The 17,281-nt window shown below is 38.4% G+C and overlaps 1 protein-coding gene across 2 annotated transcripts; it reads right to left on the minus strand.

Annotated features, from left to right (window-relative positions):
• Window positions 1–9,068: 9,068 nt before the first annotated feature.
• On the minus strand, window positions 9,069–12,227 carry LOC122032612 (syntaxin-81-like). Of its 2 annotated transcripts, XR_006126155.1 has the most exons (5): window positions 10,687–12,227; window positions 10,280–10,363; window positions 10,079–10,183; window positions 9,790–9,976; window positions 9,069–9,309 (listed from the first exon to the last, which is right to left on the minus strand). XR_006126155.1 is itself a non-coding variant. In XM_042591921.1 (4 exons), the coding sequence occupies exons 1-4, from the start codon at window positions 10,762–10,764 to the stop codon at window positions 9,268–9,270; spliced, it is 309 nt and encodes a 102-aa protein (XP_042447855.1). In that variant the 5' UTR covers window positions 10,765–12,227; the 3' UTR covers window positions 9,069–9,267. The 2 variants fall into 2 exon arrangements, 1 of the variants encoding a protein (XP_042447855.1); XM_042591921.1 differs by lacking the exon at window positions 9,790–9,976.
• Window positions 12,228–17,281: the final 5,054 nt, after the last annotated feature.

Below are 17,281 nucleotides of genomic sequence, written 5' to 3' on the forward strand. Positions count from 1 at the left end.
TGTTTGATGAAATTCCCCAGTGTGTAGTTATTGGTATTCCCTTCAAGGTCTTGTAATTGAAGTGCACTAACTTAACTGTGTAGGGGATTCTCTGACTCCATCTTTGGCATCTCTGTTGTATTTGCTACTCTAGTTATTGTACGATGCTCAGGAAACTAGTTTTCTTTTTTGGTTTATGTTCTATAGTCCTTGTGTATGCCATGATGGTAATTTGCAATTAGACTCTATTCATGTGAGTTGACTTTGTATGAATCTGGAAAATGTTTTTTCTTGGGAACTGTGTTAGCCATATTTATCATCGAGGAATATAGTTGAATACTGTTGCCTGAGAGTTAGAATTGGTTTGAGTGAAGAAACTGATAATCCTACAAACTTCTAATGGTTTAGTCTGTCATTGCCATGGGCTAGAACAATTTAATTAGTTTGTTTGCCATATCCATCTCCTACTCTTCTAGAAGAAAGCTTGTATGATGAACATAATTTATAGTAGAGCTTGTGAAAACAATGAGTTTAAAGTCGTTTCTTTCTCAACCGACTTGTAGACAAAGAAAATTGGTCTTGTTTGGTTAGTGAAAGTTGTCAGATCGTTGTCGGAAGAACTGGCATGAACACTCTTACTAACCAGACTGGCGAAGTTACAAGGTGATCTTACACTTCTATTCCATCTTGTTGTTGATGATAAATGTTAAAGTGCTCTAATTTTGAGAAAAATTTATGCTTGACTTGGACTTCTTTATTTCTTCTTCTAACTCTTGACATTTTGTATGGCCAATAAGTCATTTGCAAGGGATGTTCAATTGAACTATCAGATTATTAGAAGCATGTATCGAGCCAATGTAAGTCCATTTGCATTTCTAAATATCATTTTATTTCTCATTCAGCCACAATATTTTATTATCATTTTTTTGATGCCAGATATGTATTTGACGGTCAATCTCCAGAGCTGAAGAAACAAGAACTTGCCAAAAAGCTAGTCTTTACATTTTTGTCATTGTTCCCCTCCTTTTTTTTTGGCAAGATAATGATAATCTTTAAGCTTATTTTATTCTTTAGATAGTCAAAGAGGGAAGATGCAACTAACGATCTTAACACAACAATTGAGGTCATTCCTTGTGCATAACAAGTACTTTTATTGGGACACTTTAGTGTGCTAGAATTTCTCCGTCATTTAATGGATCCTAGTTCCAAAAAAATCTTTGTGATGGAATTATTCTGCTTATTGCTAATTGAATTACTGTATTTATCCTCATCCTTATTTTTAGGTTCTTGAAGAGCTAAGACTCACTATGGATCAGTTCATTAATTTGTGTATTCTCTCTGATGTGATTATTGTGATAGCATTAAAGGTAAACTTTCTTATGAGATATTGTACATTCAACAAGTTTAACATACAAGGCTAGTACTCTACTGCTTACTGTTTACGAAATTTGATAACTAATGTTCATTCAAATCTCTAGTATGATAATGCTTGTGTAGTTGAATATGGTGCCAGTGCTGCAACTGTTCCACATCTATGTTACTTAGACTTGATATAGTGTTCAACATGAGTATGATCGCAATCTCTGACATGAATAGACTTGCTTGTGTAGTTGAATATGGTGCCAGTCTGCATCCTAAATAGACATTTGAATAGTTGATTTGTTTCTTTTATCCTGGAATTGCTTATATTGCATAAGTTTGTATTGCATAAGTTAAATTCTAAGACTATAAGTTGGTTATATTGCTTGTATTTTATGTAGATTTATATGAATAAATCTAAATCAGAATTCTGGAATTCTGGAATTGAGTGTCGTCATGGAATTGTTTTATATTAGAGCTATGTGAAATCCTGAAATTTCTTGTATTGCATAAGTTTTATTTCTTAGACTATAAGTTGGTTATATTGCTTGTATTTTATGTAGATTTATATGAATAAATCTAAACTGAAATTGATAAGTTTTGTTTAATTTTCCTCTTGCAGGTACGTAACTCGGCCAATTCGTGAGGCTTGAGATTTTTTATGCAAGGAGTGAGCTTTGTTAGGATGTAGCTTGCCTTGCTAATTTGTAAATTAAAAGTCATATGGAGAACAACAAATGGAAAACATGTGATTTAATGTATATGGAGAACAGTAATGGAAAAGATGTGTATTTTGATGAGTAACAACTCATTTTGTATATTTTTGTAATATATGTGGCTACAAGATGAATTATATATGGATGTTTATTTTGGATTTAATCTAGTAAATATTTAGTTTTGTATTGGTGGTTTGCTTATATTAAAATAAGATTAGTTGTTTGGTATTAATGAACATTAAAGACAACAGTTAAAAATGTTGTAAAAACTAGGTAAATCACAACGAATTTTTTTTGTAAAAAGTGATAAAAGACAACGGTTTTATCCGTTGTAAAATATATTAAAACTGTTGTAAAAAAATAAAACGAGTCAAATATGATCTACCACAACAGTTTATATCTGTTGTAAAAAAAGTCTACCACAACGGTTTATTTCTGTTGTTGAAATTATCTACCACAACGGTTTTAAAACGTTGTTGTATCCTTCGTAGCCAAATTTTGAGCATATAAACAACAACGGATAAAAACCGTTGTCAAATGTCTACAAAGACAACGGTTTCAAAACCGTTGTCGTAGGGCAATACATTCTACAACACCCTCAGTTACAACGGTTTTTTGACCCTACGACAACGGATAATATCCGTTGTCGTTTGCAGTTTTTGTTGTAGTGTTTATTGGCTGCATAAGCTAATAACATCCTAATGGACTCGAGTCTAGTTACTGGAGCATAGGTTTCATCATAATCTAGGCCTTCAACTTGACTAAACCCTTTTGCTACTAATCTTGCCTTGTTTCTTACTATATCACCGTGATCATCTAACTTATTCCTAAAGACCCATTTAGTATCTATTATTGATTTATCTATGGGTTTAGGTACAAGGTCCTAGACTTGGTTTCTCTCAAATTGGGCTAATTCTTCCTGTATTGCAATGATCCAGCCTGGATCAGGCAGGGCTTCTTCTATAGTTTTAGGTTCAATTTTAGAAATTAGAGCAATCTGACTAAGGTTTCTATAGGACGATCTAGTTCTGACTCCTAGGTTTGGGTCACCCAAAATTTGGTCAGGTGGGTGAGAGGTGCTTGTTCTAGTTGGTCTTATTTGTAAGTCAGAAACTGGTTCTTCAGACTCATTAAGATTAGTTTGGATTTCATCATCATCTACATCTATTGGATTAGTGTTAATATTTGCATTTATATTAGGTAAGTTGTTTTCTTCATCAAATATTACATTAGTTGTTTCTTCAACTTTCAATGTATTTTTATTATATACTCTAAAGGCTCTACTGGTAGAGGAGTATCCTAAGAAGATTCCTTGGTTAGATTTGGGTGTAAATTTTCCTAAGTAATCTTTAGTATTTAAAATGTGAACTTTACAACCAAATACTTTTAAATATTTAGATTGGGAATTTTATGATAGTAGAGTTCATACGGTGTTTTGTTGTGATATTTGTTTATTAAAATTCTGTTTTGAATATAATTTGCCGTATTTATTGCTTCAGCCCAAAATTGGTGACTTAACTCATATTCGTTTAACATTGTCCTAGCGGCTTCTTGTAGTGTCCTATTTTTACGTTCTACTAGTCCATTTTGTTGGGGGGTTCTAGGACATGAGAATTCATGTTGGTATCCATTTATTTTACAAAATTGGGTGAACTTATGATTTTCAAATTCCCCTCCGTGATCACTTCTTATTCTTTTAATTTTAGTATCTTTTTCATTTTCCGTTAAGTTGCAAAAATTACTAAATATTTCATAGGTTTCATCTTTTGTTTTTATAAATTTTACCCAAGTGTACCTGGAGTAGTCATCAATTATTACTAAGCAATATTGGTTCTTGTTTAGTGATTTGGCTCCATGTGAATCAAATAGATCAAGGTGAAGGAGCTCAAGTATGGTGTTGGATCTCTCTAGGTTAGTTGACTTATGGGTTGACTTGGTTTGTTTTCCTTTTTGACATGCATCACAGATTGAATTTTCAATAAATTTTAATTTGGGCAAACCTCTAACTAGACCATTTTGACTTATTCTTGAAATAAGTCTTGTGTGTGTGTGACCCAGCCTTCTGTGCCACAGTTGGGTTTCCTCTTGTTGTGTCAGAAGACACTTTATAGAGGATATTGATAAATTAATTGTGTAGATGTTATTTTTCCTAAGTCCCTTAAGTTTAATTTCTGGATTTTCAATATTTTTAACTAGACATCCGGATTTATCGAAAGTAACTAGATATCCGCTGTCACACAATTGACTTATACTTAGTAAATTAAAGTTAAAATTGTCAACCAATAAAACATTTCGAATAACGAAATCGGAACTAAGTTCAATATTACCTTTTCCGATTACTTTAAGTTTACCGTTGTTGCCGAATGCAACTTGTACTTGAGTTTGGTAAACTTCAACTTGTCTCCAGTCATATGTCTGGAGCATCCACTATCCAACATCCATTGATCCAATTCCTCACATGAAGTAGTTGAATTGGTTTCTTTTTAATGGATTTAAAGATAGCGTGATTGAAGCAGACACTATGTTTATTGTCTCCTTAAATTTTCTATTCTATTGTATTCAAGATAACAATAATTTTGAAATTTAGGTTTTAAAATAATTTTGAAATTTAAGTATTAAAATTTTGAAATTTAAGTTTAAAATAATTTTGAAATTTAAGTTTTTTAAAATAATTTTGAAATTTAAGTTTTTAATAATTTTGAAATTTAAGTTTTTAAAATAATTTTGAAATTTAAGTTTTTTAAAATAATTTTGAAATTTAAGTTTTTAAAATAATTTTGAAATTTAAGTTTTTAAAATAATTTTGAAATTTAAGTTTTTTTAAAATAATTTTGAAATTTAAGTTTTTAAAATAATTTTGAAATTTAAGTTTTTAAAATAATTTTGAAATTTAAGTTTTTAAAATAATTTTGAAATTTAAGTTTTTTAAAATAACTTTGAAATTACTTAGTCATCTCACCCGATCTCATTTCTCAATCAGGGAATCCTATAATTTTTGTGAGATGAATTGAGGTTCAATTTAAGGGTTTTGTTTAGTCTTGTGTTAGATTCAGGTTTAGCTTTGGATTCAACAAGTAAGCATTCTTTGGATAAACTTCTGGGCTATGGTGAGTCACAAGGAGCTCATTAAAGTAACCATGCCTTTGAGGTTTTCCAAATAGTCCTACCCATTGAACTTAATACTAAAACTTGGTCTAACTAGTTAGGATCCATTTAAGGGTAGCTTCGGTCAGTTCCACTTGGTCAAATGCACCAGGTCGAAGTCATATCTTCCTAGACATGCGATGCCCAAGTTTCCCTAACGTACTATCATCCAAAAACTTCACCAGTACTGTGGTTCAAGTTAAACTTATCCCGTTTTAATCTAACCTTAAATACCCTGCCGGGTAATCCATTATTGTCTTACCCATTCCGGGTAAATTAGGTTCAGTTACCCTGTCGGGTAGTTCAGTTGGAGGTGCCAGCTAGTTTGGACCCTCCTTCTATTTTTCATTTATAATTTTGATTTTTAATTTCAAATTTTGAATTTGATTTTAGATTTTTAATTTAATTTCGACTTTTGAATTTTGATCTTAGATTTTTAATTTAATTTCGAATTTTGAATTTTGATCGTTTTCATTTTAGCTTTCCCTGGATCACGGCCTCGATATGGTCTGTCGAGGAAGTATATTTGATCTTTCGGAACCCAGTATTGGCCAAGTCCACTTTGATTTATCAATTTGGACTTGGAGACCCATGCTTGGACTGATTTACTACTTTGTTTGTTTATTAAGGATAAATACGATTTATATTTCTTTTTACTTTTATATCCTAGCCCAGTCTTATTGTAGACGGCTCTTTGTGTCCCAAGAATTAGATCCAAATTCTTGGAGCTCAGAGAGAACTTTTCTAAAGTAATTTTTAAATCATTTAACTGATTTTTCAGATTTGAATTTTCTTTCTCAAGTTGTTGTACTTGAGTTGAGTCTTCAGTTAAAGATTTTGAGTTAGTTACTCCTTTAAGAATGGTTACTTCTTTTAAAAGTGACTTAATTTTCAAATTTGACTTGGCTAATTTGCGAAGTAAATAATTGACTAAATTATTAAGCCTAGGAATACTTACAGCGGAGTCTGGCCCTTCGGAAACGGATGCGGATCCGTGGCTTTGCTCAGAGTCGGCTTCTGACTCGCTTTCGGATTCGATGATCTGGTCCCGGGCCATCAATGCGAGTAAACTCGTTTGGTCGAGTTCGTCGTCTTCGTCCTCCGAGGAAGATTCGTCCCAGGTTGCCTTTAGGGCATTCTTTCTTCTTTGCTTTTTGGCCTCCTTTTGGTTGGGACAGTTGGCCTTGATATGCCCTTTCTGGTTACACCCGTAACATGTGACTTCAAACTTCACCTTGGAGTTTTGTTGGGCCTCCCTAGATTGGACTGCCTTCTTTAGATCTTTCTTGTTGAAGCCCTTCTTCTTCTTGTAGAGCTTCTTTACAAGATTCACAAGTTCGCTGGTCAGTTCATCTTCTGAATCTTCTGAGTCAGGTTCATCTTCTGATTCTGATTCAATTTTTCGCCGTCCTCTTGATTCCCGTGTTCGATTCGTTCCTGCAACCAAAGCAATCCCTTTCTCGGATGGCTGTGCATTAGTTTGTTCATGGAGTTCGAATTCGCTAAATAATTCATCTAATTTCAAGGAGGACAAATCCTTAGAGACTTTATAGGCATCTACCATTGATGCCCATAGTGTACTCCTAGGGAATGAGTTAAGGGCATACCTTATTATATCTCTGTTTTCTACCTTCTGTCCGATTCCATGTAGAGAATTCAGGATATCTTGAATTCGGGCGTGCAAAGAACTTGCCGTCTCGCCTTCCTGCATTTTCAAATTATATAGTTTATTTAGTAACAAATCACGTTTACTCACCTTGGTTTCTGAGGTGCCCTCGTGTAGTTCGATCAGTTTCTCCCATAGTTCCTTTGCGGAGGAGAATGGACCGACTCTGTTGAGCTCTTCTTTGGTAAAGCCGCACTGGATTGTGCAGGTGGCTTTGGCGTCGGCTTCCACCTTTTTGATAAATGCTGGCTCCCAGTTTTCACAGGATGTAGGCTTACCGTCTGTACCAGTTGGTAGTTGCAATCCTGTTTTCACGATCATCCAGGTGTCGAACTGGATCTTTAGATAAATTTCCATTCGCCCCTTCCAATATCCGAAGTCTTCTTCGGAAAATAATGGGGGACGAACGGTGCTAAATCCTTCTTGTTGGGACATTTAGATCTAAAAAAAAAACAGAAACAACAAGATCTATTCCAAGACTAAGTCTTGGATTAGTAGTGCGAGAGGAAGGAAAAAATAACAGGCTCAAGTGGTATTGACCAGCTTTGAGCAGAAAATCGATTCGTAAAAAGAGATTAGAATATAGCTATGAGGCTAAATTCTAATCGATTCCGAACAAAACCACGAAAAACTTGTCTCGAATAGTGGTTGCACTGATTCAAGACTACCCCGCTCTGATACCAATTGTTGGATCGAGAAGCGCTAGAGGGGGGGTGAATAGCGCTCGTGGCTATTTCGTTCGATTATCGAAATCGTAAAACACTCGAGTGAAAACGCAGCGGAAATGAAAGAAATACAAGCAGATGAACACAATGGATTTACTTCGTTCGGAGCCTGTGACGACTCCTACTTGAAGGCCCGCGATCCTTGATCGCTTTCGGTGGACAACAACTATAAGTTCGTTAAGAGTATTACAAACTAATTACAATTCAAAGCTGTAAAAAGATTATACCGACAACAAAAAGATTAAATCCGAACCTCCGGGCTGTCGGGGTGTCGTTGCAGCACTTCTGGATTGAGTCGTTAGCAGCTTGTTGCAAGGAGATTGCCTAGATAATTGTTGTCTTTCGAAGCTGCACCTCAACCCTCCTTTTATATGCGATTTCGGGCGCCTGGATCCCTTCCGGGCGCCTGGAGTGTGACGTGGCCAACCAACCGGGATGCTCCACGTGGCGAAGTCGCGGCAGGGATAAAGTTTGGTCCCGGGCGCCCGGACCTGTTCCGAGCGCCCGGACCTCCGGGCGCCCGGATCCATCCCGGGCGCCCGGACAACCTTTTTCCAGCAGGCTCCTCACCTGCAAACAAAGGTTAGTCCGAGCAAAATACCCTGCAAGACAGTGTTAGAATCTGATAAAACATAATAATTGACAGTCTTCGGACTGTCCGAGTCTGACTTTGGATTTCCCACCGGAAGCCCTAGGTCGACCCGACGCCTACTGTTCCCTCTGCGGGGAACGCGTCCTCACCTACTCCACTCAGGAGATTTACCTGTTGCCAGTCGATCCTCCAGCATTGGACTTTGCTCAAGACTGATGCTTCGGACTTCTCTGGACATCCGCTTCCCCGGCTAGTCCAGTCTTTCACCTGGTTCGCGACACCAGGACTTTTCACCTAGGGTTACCACCCCCTAGGACTTTTGCCTGAAGCCATCGACCTGCCAAGACTTTCCGCATAGGGTTACCACCCCCTATGACCTAGGGTTACCGCCCCCTAGGATTTTCCCTTTGCCTAACTGCACTAGGACTTTCCTGAAATCCTCAAGTAGACTTGTTAGACTAAAAAACATCTTAATTTTGAATTCTTTGCCGTTATCAAAACACGAGTTCGATCGTCGGATGCTTCCCCACTACAAGAAAAAAGTTAATAGACAACGCTTTTAAAGCGTTGTCTTTGTGCCTGAAAAAGCGTTGTTAAAGGCACTGTTGTTAAAAGTCTGCTCAACGACAACGCTTTTAAAGCGTTGTCATTTGTAACGAAGACGACGCTTTTGCAACACTATTACAACGCTTAAAAAGCGTTGTTGTTTTTTTACAAAGACAACACTTTTTGCAACGCTTTAAAAGCGTTGTCGTTTTAAAGAAAAAAAATAAAAAAAAAATATTTAAAAATCATTATTTTTATATTTACGAAACTATTATTTTTCTTTTACCATGTCTAGATTTGAATTTTATATATAATCAACTCAGCTAATGATTTCAAACTCATACCAAAATAATAGAATTCTGACATTATAAAAGTATTCCTAAACGAAGTGTATAAATACAACACTACTTGTTTTACAAAATGCTAATAGTAGTACACTGCAAAGTTTAAGGAGAAATATAGGCATTAAACACCAAGAACAGCCATTTGATAGCCAACCGATAATGGTTACATGTTTAGAAACACTTGATTTGAAGCCTTTTAAAGCTCTTTTATACTCGGCCTCATGGTTGGATCAAGTACCTAAAAGAATTCGAACATCAAAATCAGTACATAAGCTGAAAAATAGTACCATGAATAAAAAACCATCAACTTGAATTGAGTCCATAAATGACACATGGAGTACTGAGAATTTCTTAATTTCATGGAATAAAGTCATCACATCAATAGGAAACTAAGCGCGATAAGCTACAGAGATTAAACTCTTAGTTGTGATAATTCTACTTTGTCTTCCTCTTTGATCACTCCACTCTCATAACTTCAGAATCAACCTAAAATGGAGCCATTGTTAATGTGATACCAAACAATAATTTCAGGACCATCATAAATTATTAATTGAACTTGAACTGGATTATATAAAGCATTGCATCACAGAAATAGGATGAAACTCGTAGGAATTCTTAGTAGTTAATATAATGGAAAAGACATTTAATCAAATACTTGATGGGCATGAGTCAATGAAATCATAATGTGTGCAAATTGAAACAAACAGATTGATCTTACCCTGTAACCTCTATATGCTGCTTGGATTTTGATTGCTGAAATGTGGGCATAGTTGGGAACAGTCCTTGGTTTTCTTGCAGGCAATTTCGATTGTTGAGCCTTCTTGGGGAGCACTTGTTGCACTCTATATTGTTGGTGTTGCTCATTTTGAACATCCTCCAGTATTCGCTCAATTATGTTTTGTTGTCTATGCATTTGAATAAAGGAACCATTGTCATCATGGTTGGATTTGCTAAATCCCTACTTTTTCTTCTCTCTTTTTTGCAAACAGAAGCTTAGGCTAACTCACTTCATGTTCAATGTTGTCCCTCTCCTGTTCAGTGATTCGATGTAGATCCACATAATCTTTCCGATGCTTAGTGATGAAGTGTTCCAATTCTAAAATACTTTCAAGCTAAAAATAAGAAAATTGTCAAAACATTTATCAAATATGATAGAGATATCACGTATCCAGAGAATATCAAAGCAAGAGACTCTGCAGCTGATGTACCGTCTTAATTGCAGCTTTTTCAAATGAAGGTTTCTCCAAGGGTTTGCGCAAAATGAAGGATGCCAAGAGCGCAGCCAATTTGGCCTGTCAAAGACAATGACAAGCCAAAAAAATGTACTGTTATAGCATGGTGCCATTAAAATCTTATGAATTACATGTATCATTGTAGCAGTTTCTAACGTATGTTGAATTGTTCTCAATTGAAACAAACTCACAAACTGTAAAACTCTGAAACAGAACAAACTTGGAATTCTTTACTGTTGAGAAATAGCAATTACAATTTAAGATATGCATAGCCTAGAGTGAAGCAAGAAGAAAAACTCCCATGAATATTCAAATGAATGCAAGGAACACTAACACGTCAATAGGAAGAAGAAAATTAAGATAGTTTCAATCCAATAACCAACCTCGTCGTAGCCAAAAGAGAGAGCTGTCACACGGGTAGCTTCCCTAAAATCTTCGGTTCTGTCCCTACTCTTAGCCATCACATAACCTTATACCACCTAATCTCTACCTGCTCATCAACGGTTGGAAGCGGTTCGCAGGAGAAACGCTGCTTGCTGGGCTTCTGCTCAACCCGAATGGAGAGGAGGCCTACGGTGATGCTTCGACCTTTGATCAGCCCAAGACAAGAGGAGGCCGTAGATCGATGTGGCTTCTGCTCAACCTGAGAGGGGAGGAGACCGCAGGCGCTATCCTTGTACAAAACAAGGAAGATCCCGGAAGTAGATCCAGGCGGCAGTGTGCCGACCATAGTGAGCAGAAGCGTCGGTGATCAGCAGGGAGGAGGCCGCAAGCGCTTGCTTAGATCCTTGTGCCGAACCACATCGAGCGATTGCTAAAACATCACATCTGCTGTTGCCCGTTCGAAGCATAAAACAACGAAACCAGGAGAACGATGAGCAGTCTACCTCAGCTAACTATGGAATTGAAGATCACCTGTTTGATTCAGAGAACGAGTCCGCAATACTCCCCTCTCCAATCCCGTGGATATCACGCTCAGGGTCGAAGGGGAATAAGGTCGAACAGGTGGCCGGCATAAAAGGCAGTAGCATCATTCCCTCAACTCCCGCGTCCCCCACTTTGCCTTCCAAGGCATCTTTCTCCTTCGCCGTCGTTCTCATCCGACACGTCGAAGCCGAAGATTATCTACAAAAGCAAGGCCAGTCCGCCACCGCCGCCTCCACCCGACTACCTCAAACATGAGCACGGAAATCACGCAACGGCCAGAAGGCTCAAAGAGGAATTGAAGAACTCGAGTAGGAGAGAATGTCGGGATGCCACCAACGACATAACAAGTCCAAGGAATGAGCAGGCCGATAATTGCGGGGAGGACGTTGCAGAGGCGTCTGGTGGTGCCACAGAAGAAACGTCAAACCATGAAGCGGGAGGAGGGGAAGCGAATGAGGTGGACAAGAAGGCGGATGAGTTCATAGCAAGATTCAGAGAACAGATCAGACTTCAGAGGATCGAGTCGATCAAGAGATCCACCAAGCAGCGAAGTAACAAGAAGCAACAAGTCGTGTGAAGAAGGTGACTAGCAATTTACACGCTTGTACATAAAAGAAAGGAGTGATTGCTAAAACATCACATCGAGCGCCGTCGAGGTAGCAGCAGCAACCCTTGAAGGAGGCGGCGGAGGAAGAGGAGGAGGAAGGGGTGGCGATGGGCGTGCCAAGGTAGTGGCGCTGCCTCCTAGGGTCGGGCGGAGGGTGTGGGCGCTGGTGGTGGCCGCCGTTGGGAAGGTTGTTGGGCGTCGTCATCGCCAGCGAAATCCACCACCGCACTTCCCGATTCTTGAGAGGGGTCTGTGCGGCAGTGAAGAGAAGAAAGAGCTGCCGGTCGGTGGTGAGGAAGAAGAGACGGCCGGCGGTGGGAGGTCGCGTGCCCTAGCCGCGCGAGAGGAGATGTCGCGAACAGAAAGGAATCACCAGTACTATGTCGTCCCACGGGTAAAAGGAAACAAGTTTTCTCCTCCTTTAATCGGGCTGTCCATATTGTGATGAAGATGGATGAAGATCCAGCCGTCAGATCTTGAGATAAACGGTCTAGATCACTTAAGATTGAGATGATAATTTGACAGTAGACAACGTTTTTTAGAAATCGTTGTCGTAGACACTAAAAAAAATGCTAATAGACAACGCTTTTTACGAAGCGTTGTCTTTGACCCGTAAAAATCACTAATAGACAACGCTTTTTAAAAAAGCGTTGTCTATTGATAAGAAAATAATGAAATAGACAACGCTTTTCACTAAAAGCGTTGTTAAAAAAAAATAGACAACGCTTTTTATAAAAAGCGTTGTCGTTTAAGTGTTGTAGATTCCCAATTTTCTTGTAGTGCCCGCACCAACATATAGTATAGCCTCCGGATGACAATCACAACTATACAGTTTAATAAAAACCTACTTCACTACAACGAGGAAAACACAACCCACAACATAAAAAAACTACCGTAGCGGAAAACATGGGCAACATACCCGAATCATGATATAAAATCTATGAGTGCAAGACACATATATCCTCAGTATGTATATACATAACAAGAAAACAAAGACTGAAAATAGAAAACCATCACAACACGGAGTGGGGACTAGCGATTGAAATCTCCTGACAACTTCAACATAAAATAGGAAATAAGAAACGGGGTGAGTTCAAGAACTTAGCAGGTATCGAACTAACATACATAATAAGATATAGCTATCAGTAATAATCATGAAGTACAGTCTCCTGATCAATATCAGGAAATGCAAAACCTGAACAAATAAAAAAGCTATACTCACAAGGACCTCCTATCCGGATATAAGGGTCGTCAGACCAAATACCTCATGTCTCCTGTATGCATGTCAATCATATGCAACCAAAAAAATGCAGCATCCAATATGAAGCAATCACAAGCAATAAATGTAATCCATGAATACGATGCAAATGACATGGTCACCCTTGATGCCAGTCAGCCACCTCACACGCGATGGTGAGATCGAGTGGGTAGGGCTATGACAACTGTGCACTCTGCCATCACTACTCCTGAGTGACCAAGTGGACAGGATGTCGTCGGAGTACACCTATCCTCTTACCCCAAACAGAGTGGGGGAGTCAAAGCTCTCATCTCCTTGTGTCATCGTCAAGAGGAGGGATCCCTGCCCGCTACCACGCTGCATGTACCACTACCCATGTGCGGACTAGCAGAGCCCAAACAGAGCAAACTACGCACACACCCTGCTTGAAATACCACTAACCCATGAGTGGTTGTGTGTGTGCAGGTTATGTAACTGGCGATGTGCTCAACAACAATGGAGCCGACAATCGCACAGCCTGCAATCATGCAAAATGGTGCATGACACTAAGCATGTAAATCCTAAAAATACCATCCTCCTCATAATGTGTACCAAAAGAAAACCAAGTCCATAACAATGATCTAGGTACATATGCCAGATGATAAACCTAGGTACACATGCCAAGTAATAAAATTGGATACACAAGCCAAGTATATCTAGTAGCTAGACATGTATTTGGTAATGCATTATATGTCACTACATAAGTACACATGGCATGAATAAAAAAGGACATACACATAAATGCACAATAGATAACAAAATAGGTATACTATGGGTATCAAGTAGTGACATACCAACTAGATATCAGCATAACTATTACTACTACTTATAACTCACTAAGTATATCAGAATGACAATATTAAAAAGATAAGTCAAAGGTACCTGCCTCAAAACGAAGATCGTATCAGATAGATCCCACATTGAGACTCTCATCTCGAATCAAAGTCCTGCACATCATATGCAAAATATAGCTAAAATTTATCATAACTCAAATAGTTAAACATAATCCTAATCTGACTAGAAAATCAACTCATAAATGAATCTCTAATCTATAGCCAAACAAATTAAGTAACCTCAACCATTTCATACTAACTTCAATGCATTTACCTCCAATCTATGCCAATAGATTTAACTCTGACAAAGATTGTCTTCCGGCAGCCAGACGACCAACGATGGCAGATCCAAATATGAAGCCTTAGCTAGTGATCCACAGTCGGAGACAACTTGCTGCTAGAACAGAGTAGCTGGTCCTAGGAGATGTTACTGCCGGAATACCATAGCCAGATCCCAAATCTGTACTGGCAGTTTTCCCTTTGCCGGAGACCAAGTAAAAGGTAGCTGACAGAACGACAGCAGATCTGTGTCGACAAATGAAAAGAACTGAGATCCAATAGAAAAGGAGAAGACAGTGGATAGATCGCTAGGGTTTTTCCGCTGATGAGCCTTCAACCACTACTCCGATTTGGTCCTCAAGAGAACAGTTGCGGTAACACCAGGAAAATCGCGAGAGAGAAGAGCGACCGGAATAGCAGTGTCAGCGTGAGAGGAAGGGCACGAGCAGAGGTGATATGAAGAGAGGCGTCAGCTATAGGGGCATCGGCGCTGCTTCGTGCGGTGGTGAAGCGATGCGATAGGAGAGGGTGACACCTAGGGCACTTTCGCTTGGGCTATGGCTGTTGGTGTCGAGGAAGACGCGAGGAAGATGGAGAGGAATCTGGAGAGAAGGGAATCGGGAACAGCAGTGCCCAGCTTCTCCTTGGCTACTGGGTTTTGTACGCAGGGAGAAGAAGCGTCGCGAGGTGACGTCAAGTTGGGGAAGAGGAGAAGGTGATCGGCGCTCCACGCCGCGTGAGGGAGAGGTGGTGTCGAGCGAGAGGGGAAGAATCGGGCGGAGAGGGAGAGAAATGAGAGGAATAAAGAAAAAAAATAAAAGAAGAGAAATTACCTTAGGTATCTTTAATTAAACCTAAGGTCGATTTCTCAATCAACTCCCACTTTGGGTATTCCAACGAGTTTTTCCCAAGCCTATAAATTCTTCCCCTCAAACTTGTCATACGAGCTCCGAATAATTCTCAAAAAATTTCTAAAAATTTCGTTAAGGTCATTCGTCTATTAAACCTTATTATTTAATTATTATTTGGATATCGTATTTTATAATCGAAGTCTCATCTCCTATATTCAGGGTAGAGTAGTCTCCACTAGTCTCTAACCAACTTATCAAAGCCTCTATCTCTCCCGTTTGGGATTGAGTAGTTTTCACTAGTGTCGGACCAGCTTATCGAAGCATCCATCTCCCCAGTTCGGGGTCGAGCAGTCTCTACGGGTCTCGGACTAGCTTATCGAAGCCTCCATCTCCCTTATTTGGGATCGAGCAGTCTCTATTGGTCTCGAACCAGCTTCTTAAAGCCTTCATCTTCCCCGTTCGGGATCGAGCAATCTCCACTAGTCTCGGAGCAGCTTATTGAAGCCTCCATCTCTCCCATTCGGGGTCGAGTAGTCTCCACCGGTCTCAGACCAACTTATCGAAGTCTTCATCTCCCTCGTTCGAGATCAAGTAGTCTCCACTGGTGTTGGACTAGCTTATCAAAGTCTCCATCTCCCCTGTTCGAGATCAAACAGTCTCCACTATTCTTAGACCAACTTATCAACGCATCCATCTCCCCTATTCGAGGTTGAGCAGTCTCCACCAGGGATTTAGGCAACCCGGTCATTGTCTGCAGGTAGCGTTGACCAAAAACCTTCTGACGACTTGGTCAATATAGAAGATAACTCATCATATCCTTTCCTTCCGGGTCATGGCGACTTGATCAATATTCCAGCCATATCATTTTAATAGTTTCATCTTCTCAACTTTCAGACGGGATCAAATATATTTAGGTTAATGGAGTTAGTGGGAACGTGGAGGTAGTGGTGTTACTTGAGTCATGTAATATGTTGATAAATATTTTAGTTTTGATGAATTAAAAAGCAAGTTGAAGTTCACGTTACCTTCTGTTTTCTCTTCCACATAAAGTGCAATTCTTCTTCCATAATTTTTCTCACGATACACAAGTGTTAAGCACATGGTAGGATGACCACAAGTCATTAGTTCTTGGAAATTGACACTTGATCATTACGCCAAAAATGTCATATGCCCACCATATATGTTACGCCATGGGAAAAAACTTTTTAAAAAAAATATAGATCTACTACATTAACGGCCCCCTAGTATTGGTTCCATGGATATAAAGGAAGATAAATATAGGTACATAGTAGTATTAGTATATATTATAAGTGGCATAGACCAGAATTATAATTTCCAAAGTAAACTTTAATAAAATTATTAAAAAAAACATGTACATGATCTAGAATTTAATTTTTATCATTAATTACAATTTTCATCTATACAATTCTAGCCCCCCCAACTATTACCGCTGTGCTCCAGTAATTTTTAAGACCTCATGCTTCGATTTTTTTTAGCACACTATAAGAATTTTCTTGAATTGCGGTTATAAATTTGGGATGTTTGTTGCTAGGCATGGAACTGCTTACATTTCCAGATTTACTTTGGCAATCGATGAAAAATTTTTGTAGGATCAGATGGGCAATGGTACGATGGTAAAAGGTGGGACAAACTCGATTCCTAGACAACAAAGGTTCATATCTCATCCAGAGAACATTATACCTAGGGTGTTTAAAAATTTATAATACTGGATTGTCTGCTAGAACTTTCTACGTTTCTCGATTTGACCTAATAACCTATACGAAAGTCAGATCGATCACCTACAGAATCAATGGGATAGTAAGAACTGGATTAAAAAAATATACAATTATATAAAAATTATTTTGGTTGTATTTATTTTCGAATCTGACATAAATTTATTTAAATAATTTAATACATACAGGCTTTTCTTTGTTTATGCTAAGTCCCATTAAAGGTAGGATTGATTTCTTATGCTAATTTTCTACCGAATATTTAGTAATTGCAACGTATTTGTTTATTATTATATATTTGCATTAAAAAAAATGCATTCTACTTACTTCCTTGAAGATTGCAACGAATTAGGTATGTACCAAATCAAAATGAAAAGATATCCAAATAAATCTCGAATTTTTAATTCTTTCCGAACAATATTCCATCTATATATATAACACTCATAGCTAGTCCAAGAATCACAGTGCTAAAACA

The sequence above is a fragment of the Zingiber officinale genome, chromosome 11A (genome assembly GCF_018446385.1).
Source record: "Zingiber officinale cultivar Zhangliang chromosome 11A, Zo_v1.1, whole genome shotgun sequence".
In the NCBI taxonomy this organism is placed as follows: domain Eukaryota; kingdom Viridiplantae; phylum Streptophyta; class Magnoliopsida; order Zingiberales; family Zingiberaceae; genus Zingiber; species Zingiber officinale.